At 35.2% G+C, this 23,370-nt stretch overlaps 2 protein-coding genes across 2 annotated transcripts; one reads left to right on the top strand and one right to left on the bottom strand.

Annotated features, from left to right (window-relative positions):
• Positions 1–1,049: 1,049 nt before the first annotated feature.
• On the bottom strand, positions 1,050–9,095 carry LOC126814251 (fumarylacetoacetate hydrolase domain-containing protein 2). The gene is made up of 7 exons (XM_050539282.2): positions 8,794–9,095; positions 7,701–7,917; positions 6,785–6,844; positions 6,325–6,487; positions 3,566–3,674; positions 3,008–3,095; positions 1,050–1,546 (listed from the first exon to the last, which is right to left on the bottom strand). The coding sequence occupies exons 1-7, from the start codon at positions 8,952–8,954 to the stop codon at positions 1,484–1,486; spliced, it is 861 nt and encodes a 286-aa protein (XP_050395239.2). The 5' UTR covers positions 8,955–9,095; the 3' UTR covers positions 1,050–1,483.
• Positions 8,948–23,075, top strand: LOC126814250 (putative aminopeptidase W07G4.4). The gene is made up of 15 exons (XM_050539280.2): positions 8,948–9,107; positions 10,236–10,371; positions 11,012–11,077; positions 11,244–11,435; positions 12,206–12,330; positions 12,598–12,697; positions 13,213–13,288; positions 13,542–13,627; positions 15,097–15,201; positions 15,393–15,468; positions 15,625–15,743; positions 16,352–16,435; positions 17,088–17,195; positions 21,949–22,080; positions 22,485–23,075. Exons 1-15 carry the CDS (start codon positions 9,094–9,096, stop codon positions 22,620–22,622), a joined length of 1,557 nt encoding a protein of 518 aa, XP_050395237.2. The 5' UTR covers positions 8,948–9,093; the 3' UTR covers positions 22,623–23,075.
• The last annotated feature ends 295 nt before the right edge of the window (positions 23,076–23,370 follow it).

Here is a 23,370-nt window from a genome sequence, read left to right as displayed (position 1 = left end):
TTTTATATACAATGCATCCGTCGGTTTTATCTGTGTCCATGTTCCGGCGAAATTCATGAAAACTCCTAAAAAATTTGCAAACTTTTAATCTCGTCCTCAGATACATGTTTTCCGGTCACAGATTAACGTCGGTTTTCCCAGATTGGGATTCCCGGAAATCCACGCCGCCAGCAGACTGGAGTCCAACCATGAAACTATTCAATTGTTTTTCCGACAACTAGTTTCATTATGTATAACAATCGTTGTTAAACTAAATCGGGGAGATTTAGATTTCACAGTTTTTACGTAATTTGGGAACAGGTTTCGATTTGTGTTGGTTATGTTATGCAAGATCGTCTTCGACGTTCCAAAAGTTTGGTGCTAAGACCCCCTAAAGACACATTTTAAATGTTCCTATTATTAATTAGAACAGGTTTCGCTTTAGTTTTTATATTTTACGCTGACATTTTATTGCTTTAAATCTTCCTTGTGCAAAAACGGAAAATTTCACCTTTTTGACCTCCGGGGTCACTAAGACTAAAGGTGAATTTAGCAAGTTTACATTTTTTTGAAAGAGTGATTACTTTCGACTATTTTCTGCATATTTTCATGATATAAGAATGGCTGCGCATTCACTTTCAGTGCAAATGACCTCATTTGACATGTCACCCCGAATATGTCGAAAATGCCCAAACGGTGGACTGATTACCACTCGGCATCGGATTCTACGCAAAATTTTACTCTAGAAAAGTTGGGTCTGGTTTTGTGCCCATTTGATGGACACACCCGCGCACAGAGCCTCTGGTCTATAGTGCCTGCGGTGTGCTATGAGGAAAAATTTGCCCGGTGCTAAAGCCTAATCTTAGCTATAATTCCAACTGTACAGGACCTTGATTTTTTGTGCATTTCGATCCACTAGACACTGGTGTCAGGCTGTTTTGAATCCCCTCCCCAACTTCTTTTTAAAGGAGAACATATATAAAGGACAAAGGCAAAGGTCAGACATTACAATGGAGATTTCTTTGTTGTTCTGTAAATTACAATATGCTGATGTATAAATAACATAATAATTGTATAGAATAAATCATTTAATCAGTATTAACAAATAAAACAATTACATAAAAATCAACATATAAAACACATATTGCAGTAAGCTGCAGCAGAAAAATCAGAATAATTAATGCTACAGAAAATCAATAATATATCACCCAGTATTTGATTTAAAGGTTAAAAGAAATAAGTTTATTTGCTGTGCTTAATATATTATACTGTGTTTAGTAAGTCACACACCTCACTAAAACAGCCAAATTAAAGTAGACCATTCTGAATATAGAGCTCTATTACTTTTGTTTTGCTTCAATACATTGTCAGTGTCTTCATTAGCCCAGTTGGTACAGAAAAGTAAGATGTTAAACCCTATTTTATTCATTTACTCAATATACATTTGATTACATGTACTCATATGATAATATGCAGTATAAGGCACCCACAGGTAATATATTACTTAGACAACTTTATTAACCACTTTTCCTATTTCTTCAATTTCACATTCAACAACATCACCTCTCTGAAATTAAAAAAAATATATTAATAACTCAATTCACCCGAATAAAGTTTTAATTAATATAATTGCAGCAGAACAGCACCAAAAATAACAAACAGAAACCTTGAAGACAAATTAGTACAAATGATACAAAAACATGGATATTACAAGTAATACACAATAATATACAATAAAGGTAATATCAAATCTAGAGAATGAATAGGGGAGATGGTAGCTTAAAATGAAAACAAACTCCCAACAAGAGAGCCAATCCACAAATGCAAAAACAGCCAGATCACCATTAATTTACCCATTGACTTCAATGTTAATTCTGGTCTCTTTGCCTGGCGTAAAATATTCCCCAAATTTTCGGCAGACTGAACGCTTTTCACTACCGACAACGCAACCATTGGTAATGTCTTTGCTCCAGATTTTGTATGAGGTTGACAAATGAAATTTTGAGATTCACAAATTTGAAGTAGCATACTAAAAACATGTAACTATCCTTCCACCTCCAAATCATGAATAGTTACCAAACCCTGGCAGAAAATATTAATTCAAGCCCTCTTCTTCCATTCTAGACCAAAAAATCAACAAAAATAGCCATGCAAGTGGGGAGATAAGGGAGAGATAGAGAATTACTATAAACAGACAAACTACAATTTGTGGGTACCCAGATGGTGAAAATTGTGGGCTACCTCCAAACCATGAAAATGGGAGTAGGCCTAATCCCCCCAAAATTGTATTATTCTTGTGTTTGTCATGATCGGCTGTGTGTTTACAAAATATTTACCTTCTCCATGTTAATGCATTGAAGAAAACAGTACAGAACTATTCAACAAGGAAGGTATTTTGGATAAAATTTGAAAACTGTATGAAAGTAGCTATGAAGGTACGTAATTAAACATAAAGTTTGGGCACATGTCATTTTTCAAAAAACACAGACAGGCTGCCAGGCAATGAAATGTATGCCCACAGCACCTTAGTCATCAAGGCAGTCTACAAGGGTTGTCACATATTAATTCTTTTGAGAAAATAATAGGAGTATTTACCAGACCTATTAAGTAATCATGAGAAATAATTTGATTGGCTTCTATTTCTTTCTGATGCTAACATTTGCCTTCAGGAAATGGATTTCACAGTATATTGCAATACATATTGCAATGTAGCTAGTTGTATCTTGACATATTGCAATATAATTCTGGGTTGTGGGACCTTTGTTTCTATTGGTTTCTTCACTGGTTTTTAGTATGTTCTCTGTATATGTATACTTCTTTTTCATCAGCCATTTCAGCTGGTCTGATATTTTACGAGATGATTTTGTAGATGATGTGTAACTGTGATAAAGAGGTTCCTAAACGATTTATTTCAGTGGGTAATTTATCTTTGTCACATTGTTTTGGTGGTGAACCTTGTTAAAGTAGAAATAATGGAGTTTTTCATTTCATGTGAGTGATTCTACAATATTAGATAAAAAAATATTACCTTTAAAAATTCTGGTGGCTTTCTAAATACACCGACACCAGGTGGAGTACCTGTTAATATTATATCACCTGCTTTTAATGTACAAAACCTGTAATATAATCAATCATAGTTCGACTTACTTATTTTAATATATTAATATTACATTCATTTTTAAACAGAGTATATTCATATATGTAAATATTTTACAGCCAATCAACAATTCAAGGAATCAGTGGTTTCTAACCGTCTATCAATATTTGACCCAAGATAGCTAGGTCAAATACAATCAAACCCCCATATAACAGCCACAGACTGATAGTGGTCATCACAAGGATTAACCTCAATGTAACATCTACACATCACAGTCAACATTTAGGCTTACTCTTTATTTGGCGTGATTAGTTGTATACAGTAGTTTTCCCAATGTAGGGCTAATGAATAAAATTATTTTAAAACTTAACCTAAGCAGCTTAGATTTGCAAAGATTTAAAGCTCCGCTGATACAATAGCCAGGCTCTTTTGTTTTAATTTTGAGAAATTCACCCCCATCCCTTATTACGTTATATAATTAGAACATACCTAGAAATAAATGAAACTATATCTTCTGATTTATGAACTAGTGTGTTTGTGTTTCCATCTTGTTTAATAACACCATTAACACTGCATGTCAACCGCAGATTATGGGGATCTTGTTTAAATAGAAAAAACATTAAAGATACATTATGGGAGATTAGATAAAGAGCTGGTAGTTCCTCACTATAATACACTCAAAGCCATTAAAAACGCAATGCCAAATTCAAAGTTTATTTACTGCAACAACTTGGGGGGTTGGATGGCCGAATGGTTAGCACGTGCGTGCTGTATCATAAGGCCTGTCATTGAGTCAACTGGCGTGGTTTCGAATCCCCGGTTGTACGTGACAAGGATTAGGGTCGCCTGTCCAACCTCGTGGGTTTTCTCCGGGTCCTCCGGTTTCCTCCCACTGCTAAAGACCCCTACGCGCAAGCGAATTATTGAAATAAAATTAAAATCATATGTTAGTCCCGAAATGACCTAGTTTGTGTCGAGTGGACGTTAAACCCCATTTCTCTCTCTCTCTCTGCAACAACTTTTAACAAATGTACATAACAATTGACAAAATCGAGATAACAAGCATCTGTGGATAATTTCATGAAAGAATTCACAACAAATGCACAAAACCGAAACGTCAGAGAACCATGAAACAAAGCAGGGGTCAGCTGAAGTCAATATCGGGTATGTCCACCCTGAGCTCTTACACATGCCTTGAGTTTGAAACCGTCGTCCAAGTTCATCCCAAAGGTGTTCGATCAATCGTTCATGTCGACGTCGGTAGATACGGTGACGTCCATCAGGAAACCTGAGGTTGAATCGGAATTCATCCGAGAAGATGACATTTCGCCATGGTGTGTTGTGCAGATACCCCTTTTTTGCGGCCCATTGCTGTCTGGCAAGTCGATGACGATGCAAAAGGATTTGACTTTGATAAGGTTGACGGCAGCGTAACCCAAGAGCAGCCAGACGCCTTCGGACTGTTTGAGGGCTGATCTGACGTTGCCGTGTTCCAACAGTTCCCCTGGCAGTATTAGCTGACTGGAACCTGTAGCGCAGATGCTGTAGTCGGATGTGGCGATCTTGAGCAGCGGTTGTTACAGGTGGCGCTCCAGGTCGGGGTCGATCGGCACCTCTTCCATTGGCAGGGCATTGTCTGAGGCGAGCAATGGTCGATGGGTGGGCATTAAAGTGTCTGGCGACAGATACCCGTGAAGCCACCTGATCCAGTATGCCAATAGCTCTGTTCCTGTTTTCTTGTGTAAGGCGTGGCATTTTTCCGAAGTGATGAATGTTGAAATTTTGATTTGTATTTAAAGGGCCAGAGTGCAAAACATGTGACATTGGACTCCTTAATATCGTGAAAAAAGACAAGTGTTGCGTTTGCACTAACAAAGTTCATTACCGAGAACGGATATTGGGTTCAACCCCAGAACTCCACAAAAAGAGACCCATCACAAGTTTCACCTATGTGCCATAAGATAGGAAAGGCCAAGAAAACGTTTACCAGAAAAATTTCCGGAATTAGGCATTGTGTTTTTAATGGCTTTGAGTATAGTTAAAAACTAGATAATGTAAAGGGAATTTGCTGAAAATTTCAGTCAAATTGATCCACCCGTAACTGAGTATTTAGCGATTGAATATTGGGCCTAACCTCAATCATCATTACTTAAACATACATTATGCAAGAGCAAAATCTGATTATTGCAAGTCTTAATTTAGGCTTCAGATGTTATAGAAATTATAAATTAGATCTTTATTTAAACAACAAGCCCAAAATCAACTCTGTAGACCCACGGATGGCTCGGCTATAGCTCGGATTTAAATAGGATTTCACTTATCAATTCAAATATGGCGCATCCTGATGAGAATATGTCAGTTAGATCGAGGCTAAATGATAGAGTGTACTTAGCGAGGCCGCTGTAGAGCGTTTCCGCATGCCATTGAAAACTTACTTGATAATCGAGATATGTAGGTGGAGTTAACACCTGTCAATCAAACGATCACCCACAGTGAAGGCACATTTCACTACCATTTCTAGTCAAATATTACAACGATGATAACTATGTTCAGAATAAAGTAATTTGACTGAAATTTTCAAAATATGCTTCTTTCATCATCTACTTTTGAACTGTTATAGCAAGAATGGCCAATTCTCTGTAAAAATCTCCCATAATGTATCTCCCATAAGTCCAATCCAATTTTTGATTTAATCAGCAGCAGTAGACCGGGTTCTAATCCAGTAAATATCGCAGGCTAGCGATGCCATCAAGAGTTGATTATGGTCTGGATAAGTTAATTAATGTCTAATTAATGATTCAGATAACATTTTAAGCCTGCAATTGGCAGATTTACCTCTTGCATAATGTATGTTTAAGTAGTTTCTATATTGGATAGCAAATACATATTGAGTGTTTGATAGTTTGCTGCTGAAGTAGCACAAAAATAAGTTAGAATTATTGAAGGCCAGATAAGAGCAGCTTGTAATTAACCAAAATCAATTAAAGAGCTTGCTCTATAACTGCTCTCCTTGCTAAATGCATGAACTTATCATGCAGGTCAACATCTAGTACTAAAATAAAACTCAATTAATTTATTGCTCTGGGCATTTCATTTTTTGATAAAGATGGTTTAGTACTGCCCTGGCAATTGTTGATTAACAGATTTATAGTAGGCTAAAACATAATTCTAACATTTTCAGGATACATAACATGACATTACAATACAAATCATATACATGGGCTGATTTTTTGTCACTGAAGCCATACCTTTTATATCTTCTTTCATAACAATAGCTGCCCCAAGTGGACAAAAACAATCCATAGCTTTCCCCAACAACCACTGTCCACCATTTTTCTTCATCTGCCAATCTCTTGCACTAACATCATGTGCAACTGCGTATCCAAATACATGGTTCATTGTGTCTTCTTTCTATATGTAAATAATAAAATATCAGAATATTTGGCAAATTGTTTGGTGAGCCGTGTCATTATTGTAACCATCTCAAAGTTTAACATTCTGTTTTTCTGAACCAACAAGCTAATGAAGACTTGTCCTGACAGTGGTGCTATGGCCTACTCTTATTTTGAATTACAACTGTTAAACGTTCTTTTTACGTACACAGGACCTCAGTTTTTTCCCATCCGAATGAATAGATGCGGTTCCTTGCCAGGCATAGTTAATTACTAATTAAACAAAAATGTATTAGCTGCTTTTCAAATTTCTTACCTTGATATTTTTACCATCTTTACCAATAACAATAACTAATTCAACTTCCCAATCTAGTTCCTATTTGAAATAATAAAATTACTAATCTATAACATTTCATATTAAGCTAGATTTCCACCAATTACCAGTAGATTATGATTTCCTTTTGATAATCTATCAGTAGAAAAACATAACAAATATGGGGGTGGGGAGGGGTTATTGAAATAAAATTGAATCATGTTAGTTCCGAAATGACGTTTGTTTTGAGTGGGCATTAAACCCCATTTCTCTCTCTCTCATAAATGATATCTAATTCTAATCATATTGGATTTTCAGAAAGAAATCTTGATATTTTCATGTATGTTCCGAATCCTATCTTACTCACACATCTCGGATTACATTTTTTTCCAATGCCAAGATTTACGAAGCATGGACACCAGTGATAATGACAATGATTTAAGTTGTGTTCATTAGGATAGTTGTACTGTATTGAACAAATAGAAACATTGGAAAATTCAATAATTTTAAATAAAGTCACTGTTTTGTCAATAACACTTGAATATATTCAGCCTTTGGTAAGCAATAGATTATATATTAGTACTGAAAAATTAGTTTTTAGACATTTCATCTAATTATAATAGCTTGTAAGGAATGCATTCTTGTTCCCGATAGCTTTGAAAGAGCCTGTTCATGTCGGTCATTATCAGGCTAGGGGAACGCAGTACTTGCTTTGAGGTCAGAAGCATGTACATTTAACAAAAAAAGTATGTCTAATCATACCGGGCAAGAATGCTATTGCCCAGACTAAAGTCTCTTTCTTACCCTTGCACACATAGGCTACCGGTATGCATAGAAAACAAAATAACCCTATCCTACGTTTTTTGCAGTGAAATAGTTATTGACAAGATGTTAAACCTGATTCGATTAATAGACCTACCTGTGTTTCACAGGGATAAACTAAATCATCACCGGTTGCTATGATACAGCTAGGAAATTTATTAAACACAACAGGTTCAACTGGAACAGGACAGTTCTGTTCTACACAATGATCCACATAATTCATACCAATACATAGAACTTTATCAGGATTAGTGATAGGTGCTAGAATCTTTACTGAATCACGATTAATCACATTGCGCCCACTCTCAACAGCACTGAAATTAGAATAACATGAATCATATCAATAACATATAAATATGCCCTGCACCTTGTGTGCTAGACCTGGAAAATAGGATAACCAAGAAAATGAAGTTTCTTCGTCCCCTTGCTAGAAATTATGTCTACTTAAGATCATGCGTATACATCCGTATGTAGCAATTAATGTGGACTTCTATGATTATAACAAAAGTAGTATTGGCAGTTGCACATTTCGTATTAGAGTTCCCCTATATGATTAACATTCTTTTGCAACAAGCAACAGCCACGTGTGGTAGGCCTACTCTCAAGTAGAGTTTGAACATACGTGCCATCACCTGTCATTCAATATGACTAACTTGCATTGTCACGTACCTTTGAATGGGTATGCGAAATGATCACTAAATCCCTAAATCCGTACTCATTATTTAGGACTGTTCATCAATATTGAGAATGAGAGTATATTTTGTTTAGGGTGGTAGGAACTTGGTGTTTTTTTCACTTGATCATATATACACCTAAAGAATGATTTTGTCAAATTAAGTAGGCCTACCGGTACCAGTAATATTGAAAGTTTGAAGTCGACTTCTTTGCATCTGAGGCCATTTCAGAAGGAAATTTACTCTTTTAAATGTATAGGCTCTGATCTCTTACTTAGGCTCTCTCTAGTCTCTTGTATAGACTCCACATGAGCAGGGGGGGGGGGGGTGCACCCCCCCACACACACCACCTGGACACGCGGGAAAGTTGGCGAATCACCCCCCCCCCCACACCTCTCTCCAATTATAAGTTATAACGGCGCTATGATATTACGCTATAAATATTATTGGGGTTGAAAACCGGACGGTGACACAGTGACCGTGACTGAGTGATATTATTATAATTATAAGGCAAACCTTTTTGCAGCAACTAGTAGGGGTTGACCTCCTGTCAAAAAAGATCGCATATCACATGGCATAGTAGAATCTGCTGCGTTCAGATCAACAATAGATCCGCCATCTGTCAGTTCCACGCCAATATGCTGTCGCCCATCTCTTAAAAACTGTACAAATCTCATCTCTCCGACGTTAGATTACTGGGCATTCAACCGAAAGTTTCCCTAATGTACGATAACCCTTGACCTCGTCCGGATCCCTTTTCAAGTTAAAACGTGATGTGATAAGCCTCAAGTGTCATGTGATTTACAGCTGTTCAAAATGGCGACACCAAGGTGAGGGTTTTGCAGTTGTAGGCTATGGATCAAAATTATGAATCTGAATCTTGTCTATATTTTGTATGTACCACAAACACTGTCATTTGGCCTTCTAAGCGATTTGATTTTAAAACCTGATAGGCCTATTTTGTGGATATGTTCAGTGCAATCAACATTAATAACATGTTGATTGTTGGACGTGGGGACAGACCACTGAGTAGCCTACCGGTACTGTACTGACGCCGACGCCATTGACTGCTGAGTGCTGACCAGGTTAAAATTTTCCTTACATTTGTTTTGTGCTGAACGCTCTCCATCGCAAACAGAGCATCATCTGGCAATTTTTTGTCCAAAGGTTGTATGAAGTTATAGATAATAACCCTTCCTGTTTCAAGTTATGTGAGGATAGCCAGGTTAATGATAGCAATTAATTGTTATTCACGACAGCATTAAACGTTCAAAAACTATTGCATATAAATACAAAACAACAATTGATTATTATTATTTATTCATTTTTCATTGAACCCAACTTTTATCTGACAGTGAAGCAGACAGATATTTCAATTTTAAAAGGTCTTAAGACAGAACTGGTATAGACTCTTACTATTTAGTTTGGAACTGGTGTGTCCCAATATAGTTCACACATGGTTAACATAACCAGTGATATTCGCAGATATGGCTAGATAATCATTCTCCTGGTTTGGATTCAACAGATTAAAAACATGCCCATCAATTAGATTTTGCGAATGCATTAAGATGGCGGCAGGCATGTTATAATATCATGACATCATTCGACAAAAAACAGACTATAAATGGCGAAACGTTCAATTTGGACGAAATGTAGACCTGTTTTGTTGACAGGTTCTGTCAAGAAAAAGAAATGAGAAGAGAGAAAAAGAGCAAAGCGTACCATTTACAGAAGTGGAAGCATAGATCAATGGAATGTACATTCATAATATCTTTTTAAATACTGAATTGAATTAAGCCATTTTGGACTAATATTCCAATTAGAAACTAAACTTAAATTACAATTGTAGTTTGCAAGGGATTCCTATATCGCTCAAATCACAGTCAGGGACTTTAAATATTCCTACGTGAAAAACTAGCAAATTTTTAAACAGTATCAATTGCTATTTTTGGTTTTAGTTTACCCCGTATCTTGCCATGTTTAGATGTAACTGATATAAGATTTGATTCGGTTGTGGTGGTAACCGATTCTATCAATAAATTGACAGATGACAACTTAAAATGTCTTGAAGAACCACTACGGAAATATTCTAAGGTACGGTAATTATATTTGGGTTATCGATACATTTCATATTTTATGTTTCTGTTTGCTGATTTGAATAGACACATAATGTTATATTATATTGATGGGTGCGGATATGAGTCTGAGATCTGCCACCGATTCACTTCAAATAAAATGAAATAGAGTTTAATGTCCTATTTTTCTGCACAGAGCTAATGAAGACAAGCATGTCATGAAGTGTGCTATTATGGAAATTTTGTCCGGACAACAGTATTTCCTCCTACTCTTTATCAAATTCCAACTGTCAAGGGTTCTATTCTGTTTACACCACTGTGTACTCAGGATCTCGGTTTTTCATTGTTCTTTGCCACAACCTCAATCCTGCACCAAGAGTCACTGTGGTTCTCTGCAATGATTAGTACACAGTATTGATGATGACAACTTTTAAAATACTTCAATCATAGCTTTTTAAATCTTAAGTTCTTCCTGGATATTTATTTGCAAATAATTTTCTTGATTGTTATTAATTTTTATCATTACACTATACCATGATTAGATAAATTGAACCGTCATAATAAATTTTACATATCTGTTTTTTCACTTGATTGTAATTGTATTCTTAGGAAATTTTAATCACACATATTTATAGATAAATTCATTGATTTTTTTCTAGCTTGATGAATTATGTGGGAAATCTGTTGTTTTGGTACATACTGAGAATATTCCATCCAACAGATTGGTAGGTAAACTACAATACTTTACTGAACCTTGGTTTGCGATGAATAATGATACCTAATATTATTATGTTATTTTGCCTTCTACTAAACGCGGGGCTGGTTTCTACAAAAAGAAAGTATTGATTGCCTCACTTCTTACAACTAATTTTTAAATCTTTATTAATACAGATATTTTCACCGACCGGAAAATTAAATCGTGATTATGATGATGTAAGAAGTTTTGCTGATGCAGCTGTAAAGGGAATAAAGAGAGCACGAGAAGCAGGAAGTATATCACCATTGTTAGTTCGACCAATTGATGATAGTTTCCCTAAAGCTGGTTTAGTAGCAACACTTGGTGCTTTACATGATCTCTATGTGGTATGTAGTGTTATGCCGAGTTTCACAATGTACAACACCTTGAGAGGTACTGCAATCTGGGGGTTGGATTAAATACTACATCACAAATTAATACTATTTCATCTTTCTCAGATGAGAGTATCCTACAGAATCTAAAACTAAACTAAAACTCCTACGTTCATTCATTCCTAGAGTTTTACGTCTACTTTCACCATGGGTGATATCGTAGACTCCTACTAGAGCTCTAAACTTATATACTACATCATGAATATTTATAAGATGCTACTCTCAGAACTAAAATGATATTGTAAATGGTAGATAATATATGCGAGGATGGCACTATATAACAGTAGACTGGTGACTTGCAATAGGAACAGAGGCTTGCCTACTGTCAGCAATATACTGTAGTATCACCAAACAGCATAGTTTCGACCAGATCTGTGCAGTAACTCTGACGTCTGACCAATGAGCAAAAGGCACAATCCTTATCATGGTATAATAAAGTGAGAACTTAAAATATGGAATGAAAATAAAATGAAACTATGTATTGATGAAATACATAAGGACTGTATACAGTGGGTGGTTGTGGTAAGTAGCCTACATGAAATCTTTCTGAGCATGCTTCACAAGCCCAACATTAGACTCAGCTCACAAAATACAAGTGATGTACCCCCAATTTGGTTGACCCTCTCTCACTAAGTTGATTAAACCATCCAAACAAAATAGACTAACTAGGTACCCTATCACAAATAAGACAGTCTTACCCACCTGAAATGGCATTTCTTTTACAGCCTCTAGAGATAAGGGAAACTGTATTTGAAAAGAGAACTAAAGTGGAATCCCTTGGTATATGGTGTAATAATGAAGCTCGACTTAAAGCTGGGATTGAAATTTCATCAGCTATAGAATTAGGAAGGTTAATTTCTTTGAGTTCTTGAATTCTGTTCAAAATAATTTCATCCACACTTTTAATATCATGACACTATGTATTAAAAGAGCATGGTAAATTGTATTTTGTTTATAAAAGTTAAAAGAAAGCCATGTCGCCATGGTTTCACATACATGTCACAAGTAGTAATAGAGACATTTTATTTCCAGTAAAATAGATATCTTATAACATTCCTACTTTTGACAAATAGGGAAATTTTACTTCTATTTAAATCTACAATATATATATTTCAAGGATCATCTGTCGAGATATTGGTGGTTCAGATCCCGAGAGAATGGCAGCTCAGAGGGTGGAAGAATATGTTTTAGAAGTGTTCAAGGACACAGGAATAAATGTAAGTACACTACTCGAATAAAGGAGTACTTAGTTCAATTTCACAATAGACATAATAGGCAGGATATATATATATATCCCTTTTTAAATATTATTCTTTTCGGTCTCACGTATGTCAGTCTGTTCGTCACACTTTTTTGGACACAATAACTCTAATTGTTGTAGAATATTCAAACTTTGTGTAGTTCATTAGGTTAATGTCTTGAGTTGACTGCAGTTGATGATAAGCATAGACCAAGCAGGGTCCACAACAATACGAAAAGGTGAAAATATGTTAATGTTGGATCCTCACATATTTACATGTATTTTGTTATATCTTTACCTCCACTTTATCTTACTGAAAGGTGAAAATGTGACAATCAAGCATTTTTATCGGATCCTGTTTTAGCTGCCATTAATATAAGATATTTCTAAAACAAAATTCTGGAACAACTTGATTCAGTGAGAAAACCCGCCAAAAATATCTAAATAGATTGTTGATATTGTTTGATTATTGATTGACATTCTTGTTTTAAGGTAAATATTATTTCTGATGTGAATATGTTTAAAAAGGAATACCCACTTTTAGCTGCTGTCAACAGAGCTGCTGATGGTAACCATTTATTATTTATATAAAAGCCGGATCCTTAAAACTACCCTGTCAATTATTAAATCGCTTGAAATAGTCAAATACAATTTTATATGACATTTATTCTTTCTCAGGGTTTAAGTGTTGAAAAAAGTTTTACACTTTTCTCAATCTGCCCCTGAAGACATTGTGACAGTAAGCTTTTAACTTAATATGAGTACTTAGCCCTTCAGTACAAAGTGTTGTTAGTTATGAATATGTTTAATATATATTACAGTCGTTGAAAGACACAGAGGTAGAATCATTTTTCTAGAATATGTTGGTGATGGTTCAATAGAAAAGACACTCTTCCTTGTTGGCAAGGTAATGTATTTACTTATTAATTCTATATCTATAACTTTTATCATTTGTGCTAATCGTAAATATTCTATATCATGGGTGAAATAGAAAAACCTTGTAAGTCTACTTATCGAAAATAAATTTTATTTGGGATTCTTATTATGTGTTTAATTTTCCATCTGTCAGTGTCATTGGCTAGATTTTATCGGGTATAGTTTATCCACAATTTCAATTTGAAAACAACTTGCAAGGTTTTTCTATTATTACTACAGTATGAAACAAATTCCTTGGTTTTTTTTGTAATTTTCTCTCATGAAAAATGACTTGTTACCATGCATTATTTATCCACCCATCTCACAGGTACCTCATTGGTACAATATGCATGTAATACATCTGGATCCCCCCCCCCCCCACAAAACTCAGATTAAATATCTCCATTCAATAATACCTAATAACTGGGTGGATATATGTATAACCCACAATTAATAATACACATTAACTCCTGGTGACTTTACATATAACACACAGTCAAGCCTGGTGAATATACATATAACCCATGATTAAAAACAGACAGTTACAAGAATACAGCAAGAAAGCCTGGTTAATTTACCTATTACACCCCATGATAAATAATACACATCAACTCTTGGTAAATACACATATAACACACCTGATAAAGTCTGGTTAGTGGTGAATATATATTTAACCTATCATCCATGATTAATAATATACATTAAATGAGGGAATATACATAGCGGAGTGTGTATCTAGAGCCATAAGGATGGTTATTCGCCATTCGTTTTATATAATAAACCTAACATTCTTGCAGATTGTTTGTGCTTTTATTCAAAATACAGGCCCAGAATCCCTTTTTAATTGTCATTTGTTATTTGAAGCTTCATAGTGCATATGAACACCTTTGTTCACAGCGAAGCGTAGACACCGAAACCGACATTGTGTGTAGATGGAAGCACACATGTGAAAAGTTCTGTATTCTGTGAAAGTTTGTATCTTTACTAATCCAGAAACATTTTGTTTATCACAAAGTAGATAAAATACAAACTTAATCTAATTTCATTCCTGCGAAAGCAGTAGAGGCTTTTTGAAATTGTTCTACCTGATCTGCCTGCCCGCCTACCACCCGGAGCAGGCTACCCATTTTATTTCATTGCCAATCGCATGTTCTATCTATATACCATTCGTATATTTCATTTCCTACCAATACTTCATTTCCAACTCACTGCGTGTTATGGAGGGTCTGACAAGGTCAGCTGTCTAGTCGTTCGGATGGGACGAAAAACCGAGATCCCGTGTACACATTGGCGTGCACGTAAAAGATCCCTTGGCAGTTGGAATGATATTTGTGTCGGCTCTCTGCAACATCTCAAATTCATCTCCTCATGATCAGATGTAGCATTGTTTAAGTTAGGGATGTACATGTATATAGAATATGGTTGGTTTGTCAAATATATATCTCTGTTTATAATTTTCAGGGTATAACATATGATACAGGTGGTGCTGATATTAAAGCTGGTGGTGTTATGGCTGGTATGCATCGTGATAAATGTGGAGCAGCAGCAGTAGCAGGTTTCTTTAAGGTATGTTTTTTTTTACATAACAACAACTTGTTTTTGATAAATTCATAAGTTTCGAATAGAAAACAAAGCTGGAATTTTATTGTATGCTTTGTAATAGTTAATTGCAAATTAAAATTAGTTGTTAAGTATCGGGTAGCTAAAATTGAAAATTTATACTCTCAATTTGATATTATCATGTTGAATTATTTCAGACTTTATCTATATTAAAACCTAAAGGATTAAGAGTGGTAGGTGGAATGGCAATGGTTAGAAATAGTGTAGGAGAAGGTAGGTTTAAGATGTACTGTAACAGTAGGAAAATATTATTTAAAGCCAATCGTTTTATAGTAAATAAATCTAAATTATAAGGTAATCATGTTTGTATTATAATTTATATTTTTTGGTTGAAATACAGTATATTTATTGGATTGTGATCTATTTAAGAATCGTATGTAGCAGATGAGATTATAACATCACGAGCTGGTGTACGAGTACGTGTTGGTAATACAGATGCTGAAGGTAGAATGGTCATGGCTGATTTATTGTGTAAATTTAAAGAAATGGTAGGTTGATTAGATGTATTATTTCATTCAGACATATATAGAGTAATTTTCATATTGGAAACATACAATAAACTTATCACTGATTTGTGTTATACAATTTTTGAATAGTTGCAAATGTGGAGCTAATGCATACTGATAAGGATAACATCGATGTGACTTCTTAATGAGCCACAAATATTAACTTTTTTCCCCCGACAAATTAAATTCTAAAGCATTTTTTTTATGTATTAGAAAAATAAATAAAGACGTTTGAAGTATTTGTAGGTAAAAATTATTTCCTATTTAGTGTAAATGGGTATTAAAATGAGTAAAATGCACCATTCCTCCCGAACCAGTAATGTTGTATGTAAACAATGCATGCGCCATTGAGCCAATGATTGACGCTGTGTGTGGTGACGCCACGTGTTGAAGGCAGTCATCTTTTGCAGAGATATTAGAAGACTTTCGTATCCCTCTGGGAAACAGATTGGAGCTAATTATGCTCTAAGTAACACGTGTTTTGCCTTTACATAAATATTAATGGTACAACTTGCCATTTATCGAGGCTGAGGCCAAACACAATCAATAGTACACTTACTATAAAAACTAACTATTTTTTAATCCCACAGGCTTTAGAAGCTGTCAACCCAGAACTGATGACTATTGCTACTTTAACTGGTCATGCTGTCCGTGCCATGGGCACACATTATACAGTAAGTAGACATCATTTCTGAGGTCTCAACAGAATCTACACAGTTTATTTTTTATAGATCTTCTTTGTGTGTGTTTATTATACATATTGTTTCAAAAAGAGTTCATTATATCTCTGGAGTCACTTTGGCTCAGTGAGTAAGACTATGACTCGCTAACCTGGAGGTCTAGGGTTTGCTCCCAGTGTTGGATGAAAAAGTTTCTCATAATTTTCCGGTGTGGTTTCCCCCTGTCAGTGGGGGACGGATGGCCTGGCAAGGACAATGTCTAGTCTTCTGGATGGGATAAAAAAAAAAAACAAGATCCTGTGTACACATTGGCGTAAAATAACCCTTGATTGTTGGAATTTGAAAGAGGAAGTAAGCATTGCTGTCCGAGCAAAATTTCGCTCATAGTGCCCTGTATGGCTTATACCTGTCTTCATTAGCCCAGTCAGTGCAGATAAGTAGGAGGTTAAACCCCATTTCATTATATCTTATCAGTCAGAGGTTCTTCAGAAGAAACAGACACCCCATGCTCTTGTTACATACAAAATCCTGACAATACATACAGACTAAAAATCAGCAGCGCAACACTTTAGACAACATGAATCCCAAGCGATCTTGTAAAGAGCATCAGTCAAACGTCATATAACTTCAGTTATAATTTTTCTAGATTATAATGGATAATGGTCCAGCTAAATTGCTGCAGACTGCTCAAACTGTCCAAACAGTGGGTGATATTTTTGGTGATCCATTTGAAATCTCAACAATCCGAAGAGAGGTAATTATAATTAATATATAGTTGATCTGTAACATGGCCAATATACAATCAAAATATTCAGGAAAACACAACTTCAACAAATTTTAAGTCAACAAAGGGTTATAATTCAGAAAAAAGTTAACATAATCCTATATACCAATACCAATAATCTAATAATTATGGATTACAGAATTTTCGTAATTCCTTCATAAATTAACGGAATCCCACAAAATGGATCTGTAATCCTAGGTGGAAGCAGAAGTTAAACTTGACACACACACACAATAAATAGTATACAATAAACTTTGTATAACAAAGGAGAGGAAAATGTCTGCATTTCAATATAAAATTGGTAGCTTGAATGTCTAGAAAGGGACCTCAATAAAACAGCTTGTGGGTGGACTGTGCAGGATATATTTAAAGGGCAGGTAAAACAAATAATTAGGTTTTTACAATGGCTGTTTAAAATGACTAAATTGACAATTGATTTGTAATTTGATGCAACAACAAAAAAATTCTTCTAACATCTAATGAATGTCATAAAGTGAACAACAGACACTTATTCTATTTTGTGATCACATGATAATCATGTCATAAGTAAGCTGATTAACATTTTATACCACAGAGTATAACTGATTTGGTTATAACTGGTATAACAGATTTATTCTTGATATAATACTATGATATGAAACAGATCATGTAGGACCAATATTTAAGTATTTTATCTAGTATTTTCAATTTTTATAAGCCCACATTTTCATGTGGACGTATATTGTCGTCACTCCTGTCCGTCCGCCTGTCCACAATTGTTTTTGAACACTCTACAGGTCACAATTTTTATCCGATTTCAATGAAACTTGAAATATAGGTTGATCACCCCAAGATCTCGGTTCCTTTCAATATTGGCATGTATCAGACTGTAACTTCATGGATTATGGCCCCTGATTGTACGAAAAATCACGTTTTTAGCTTCTGAACACTGTAGACACATATGCGTTGAAGTTCCGATAGGGTTAAAAAAAAGTTCCCCTCTCGATTTCTTTTTTATCGGAGACTTGGCAATTTATCTACCATCAAAATAGAAAAAATAAAATTTTTCATCGAGCCCTTTCTATAAAAACAGTAAATATTCATTTTTTCAATGTGACTTATCGAATCAATCCAGTATTTCAGATATAACAATCCGTAGAGCAAGTCCTGTCAGTTCGCAGTTTATGTATGCCTTGAACAATATGTTACAACACATTTTAACAGTTTTTTTTAGCGTATTCCGGATGTCTCATGTCGCGCTTATACCCCCCACTTTCCCACAATTTTTCTGAAATCAGAGTGAACAGACTCCGATGCCTGCTCACTCCAAAATCCGAGCCCGCGATTGAAGGATTGCCTCTCCGTAGCTGGTAATCGACTCTGGTTCTGATCATACAACTCCTTCTGTGTTTCCAGAAACTGTTCGACATGGTATTAGATAAATTGCCAAGTCTCCGATAAAAAAGAAATCGAGTGGGGAACTTTTTTTTAACCCTATCGGAACTTCAACGCATATGTGTAGAGGTCACAATTTTTATACAATTTGGTTTAAACTTGAAATGTATGTTTATAACCCACAGATTTCGGTTCCTTTTGATATTTGAACATATCGGACCATAACTTCCTGAATTATGACCCCTGATTGTACGAAAAATCTTGTTTTTAGCTTGTGAACCCCATAGAGGTCACCGTTACACGCTAAGGATGGTTGAGTTCGAATTTTGTATAAATCAAACCGAAACTGACGGACAATATTGTGTATCAGGGTTGTGGACCCTTTGGAGGTCACAATTTTCATCTGATTTTGATGAAACTTGAAATGCATGTTTAACTCAAATATCTTGGTTCCTTTCTATTTTCATACATATCGAATCGTAACTTCCTGAATTATGGCCCCTGATTGTACAAAAAATCGTGTTTTTAGCTTGTGGTTCCTCTAGAGTTCACAATTATTATACCGATTTAAAAAAACTTTCGAATATATCACTGTTACACTGTAATATTGTCGGACAAAATGGGCGCCCCTCGTACGCAAATAGTGTAAATATCTGGTAAATCAAGGTTGTGGACCCTCTAGAGGTTACAATTTTGATCTGATTTCGATGAAACTTTGAAATACAGTAAACCTCGCATAAGTCGGATTCGTATAAGTTGGATCTTCGCTCAACTCGAATAAAATCTTTTGGACCCTTTGATCCTGCACGTTTTTCTTATTAAATTTCTGCGCGTAAGTCGGTTTTCCCAAGTCGGATCTTTGCTTAACTCGGATCAAAATGTTCAGTCCATTTGATCTAATTCTGGCTTTTTTCCTTCGCCTAAGTCGGATCGGCAGTATGTTCATAACATGCTGTTAAAAATACGGCCTGGCTGACGCCATTGAAATCCAAATACAGCGCAGCGCACAAATTTGTGCAACTCGGCCATATAAGATGAAACGAAATTGTAATTGGGCTAGGCGAGGCAATAATTCTCAGCTTTTCAACGATTCTAATATTTCCCCACCCCAGGGAACGGATTTTTAACAGCATGTTGTGTTGCACATACTGACTCTAGCGAGGTAAGCAAGGTCTTATTTTCTCACTAAAATGTTCCTTTACATTGTTCAGGAGTTCACAGAGACTGACACATGACCGTTTAGTAGTAAAAAAGTAAAAAGTTGCCCAGTGAGATTGACTGGGAACCGATTTTATTTCGACAAGGATTCAATAGGGCGGTTCCTGAATGTACAAGGCGATAATGAGACCTACGTTCAGAGCTGAACTAAGTCTTCGGCTAACTTGGATCTTCGCGTAACTCGGATAAAATTGGTCAGTCCATTTAGATCCGACTAATGCGAAATTTACTGTACATGTTTATAACCCAAAGATATTGGTTCCTGTCGATATTTCTTGCATATATCTGGTATATCAAGGTTGTGGACCTCCTAGAGGTCACAATTTTGATCGGATTTTGATGAACCTGAAATACATGTTTAAAACCCAAATATCTTGGTTTCTGTCGATATTCGCGCATATTCCCTGTAGAGGTCACAATTTTTATCCGATTTAAAAAAAAAACGTGTGAATATATCCCCATTACACACTAAGATCTTTATTCCTTTTGATAATCGCAGATATCCGAACTTAACTTCCTGGATTATTGCCCCTGATTCTTAAAAAAAATCGCATTTTTAGCTTGCGGATTCTCTAGAGGTCACAATTTTTTTCCGATTTTAAAAACCGTTTAAATACATCACCATTCCACCATAATGAAGGTTGAATTCGTATTTCGGGAAAATCGAAATGAATCTGCCTGACAAAATGGCCGTTCTTTGTACGTAAATTGTGTAGAAGTGTGTGATACGAAGGTTGTGGACCCTCTAGAGTCTAGAGGTCACAATTTTTATCCAATTTTGATGAAACTTAAAACATATCTGTATATCCCAAAGATCTCAGTCTTTTGATATTTGCACATTGCAGGCCATAACTTTCTGGATTATTACCCCGGATTGTACAAAAAATCTCGTTTGTTTTTAGCTTGTTCTCTATCCATCTCTTGCAAAATGTGGGCATATCCTGCCTGGCAGTATGTATGTATGTATGTATGTGTATGTATGTATGTATGTATGTATGTATCGTCTTCAGGCCGCATTTCTTAATGTTTCATCTTGAAACTTTGCATACTTATTCTTTATACCCTAAGGAACATCCCTATTGTTTGTGGTGCATGCCCATCCCCCAGGGGCAGAACCAAGCCCATTTCCTTTTTGTGTGTCTGTATGTCGCCTACAGTCCACAATTCTTAATCAATTGTCTTGAAAAATGTTCATACTTATTCCTTATACTCCAAGGATGATCCCTATTGTTTTTGGTGCATGCTCAACCCCCATGGGCAGAACCACACCCATTTCATGTATTTGTTTGTCATCTAACGACCGCATTTCTTAACGACCGCATTCTTATTCCTTATACCCTAAGGAACAACCCTATTGTTTGTAGTGCGTGCCCAACCCCTAGGGGCAGAGCCACGCCCATTTTTTTGTTTGTGTCTGTGTGTTGCCTACAGACCACGATTCGTAGTTTTTTTGTTTATCGTATACAGGCTGGAATTCTAAATAGATCATCTTGGAACTTGGCATATTTATTCCTTATACTGTAAGGATAACAACTATTTATTTTGGTGCATGTCCCGACCCCCAGGGTTGTGGTACCTCACCCTCTTTTTTGTTAATTTTTATCTCTAAATACTGTACAGGTTGCGATAATCAACAAATTTTGTTCAAATTCAGTATAGCAATCATTTCAATAACAGGGTGGTACCTATTTATATTGTTCCACATCCAACCCCCAGGGGCAGAGCCATGCCGAATTTTGGTATTTATCATCTACAGGCTGCAGTTCTGAAAGGATTATCTTCGAACTTTGCATATTTATTCCTTATACTGTAAGACAGCACCTATTTATTTTGGTGCATGACCAATTTTTGATAATATTTAGTCTGTAAATTTGGCAAAACAAATCCAACGCCTAGCCTTCTTTACCCCTTGTCATATTACAGTCATTGCAGCCATTTTATATTTCATTCTCTTCATTTTAACCAAATGATTGTCAGTTTAACCAAACTTATGGAAGTCTGGCGTATCTGTTTTTCAAAAATATAAAGTTTACATTGAAAAAGTTCATTTTGTTTTGTTTTATCAAGATTATGATTTTTTAGCTGGTATGGTTTGTTATGATTTTTTCGCTGGTATGGTTTGTTTTTACAGGATTATGATTTTATAGCTGGTAAATCAGAATATGAAGATGTATTACAGTGTAATAACCAGGCATCAAGTGCTACTCCAAGAGGTCATCAGTTTCCTGCAGCGTTTTTAATCAGATCTTCTGGTTTAGATAAGGTAAATAAAAAAAGTGTTGTTTACGTTTTGTCATTTATATATATAGTATATAAACAAAAATAGAAAAGTTTTTGAAAAAAAGAACTACATTATTTGTCGATTACTAGTACTTTCGCTTATTTTATTAAGCTCTTCAGGTAAACAATAAAGAAAAATAAAAGGAATGTGGTTTAATGTCTTATACTGAACTATAATACTGATTTTGAGACCGTTTTGCTTCATAACTTTCAAATTTCTACAGGACAAATTTTTCTTTTCAGTCTTCTTAAAAGTGGGAAACCTGCTTGAAATTCAAAAGGTTCTTCTTCTGAGAACCATTTGTGCTTGTCTTACACAACGATCTTAGTATTATATAATCTTATATTGGAAAAAATATAATTATAGTTGTATTTATATATTTACAGCATGGTATAGATTCAGATAAACCAATACCATATTCCCATCTTGATATAGCTGGTTCATCTGGTCCTTTTCCAGGCGTACCAACTGGTGCCCCATTACCAGCACTTACAGCGAAATATATCTTAAACAGACTTCAATAAAATGTCATTTACAAAAGTTTACTAGTGTATAAGGAAAAAATATATTATTTTCTTCTTTGATTATTGAGTACCAAATTGATCTAGTCAGATTAGATTTATTGTACATTAGTTATTATACCTTCTCAATATTTCAAAATTTTCTGTCATCTATAAACACTAAATCGTTATATGTGTATGATTCAATAAAATGTCATTTACAAAAGTTTACTAGTGTATAAGGAAAAAATATATTATTTTCTTCTTTGATTATTGAGTACCAAATTGATCTAGTCAGATTAGATTTATTGTACATCAGTTATTATACCTTCTCAATATTTCAAAATTTTCTGTCATCTATAAACACTAAATCGTTATATGTGTATGATTCAAACTTTAATGCCTTTAATTGATAAAGATAAAAAAAAACTTGCATAATGTGTATTTTTACTTTTTGTAATCTATTATATTTTCACACTACCTGTGTTGATTTATGTATGCCCACATTTTATTGAAGGCGTCACCCATATCCGTATGTTCCTCAACAATTGGCTTGTGGGCTACATAGAGAATCTTCTACAAGTCTTTTCTGATATAAAACCAGCGGCTACCATTTTGCAAGAGATGGATAGAGAACAAGCTAAACACAAAAATGATTTTTTGTACAATCAGGGGCCATAATCCAGAAAGTTATGGTCTGAAATGTGGAAATATCAAAAGGGACTGAGATTTTTGGAATATAAAGATATGTTTTAAGTTTCATCAAAGTCGG

Source organism: Patella vulgata, chromosome 3 (assembly GCF_932274485.2).
Source record: "Patella vulgata chromosome 3, xgPatVulg1.2, whole genome shotgun sequence".
NCBI lineage: Eukaryota > Metazoa > Mollusca > Gastropoda > Patellidae > Patella > Patella vulgata.
The sequence above is the reverse complement of the archived record's forward strand: the minus strand, read 5'-3'. Positions and strand labels throughout refer to the sequence as shown.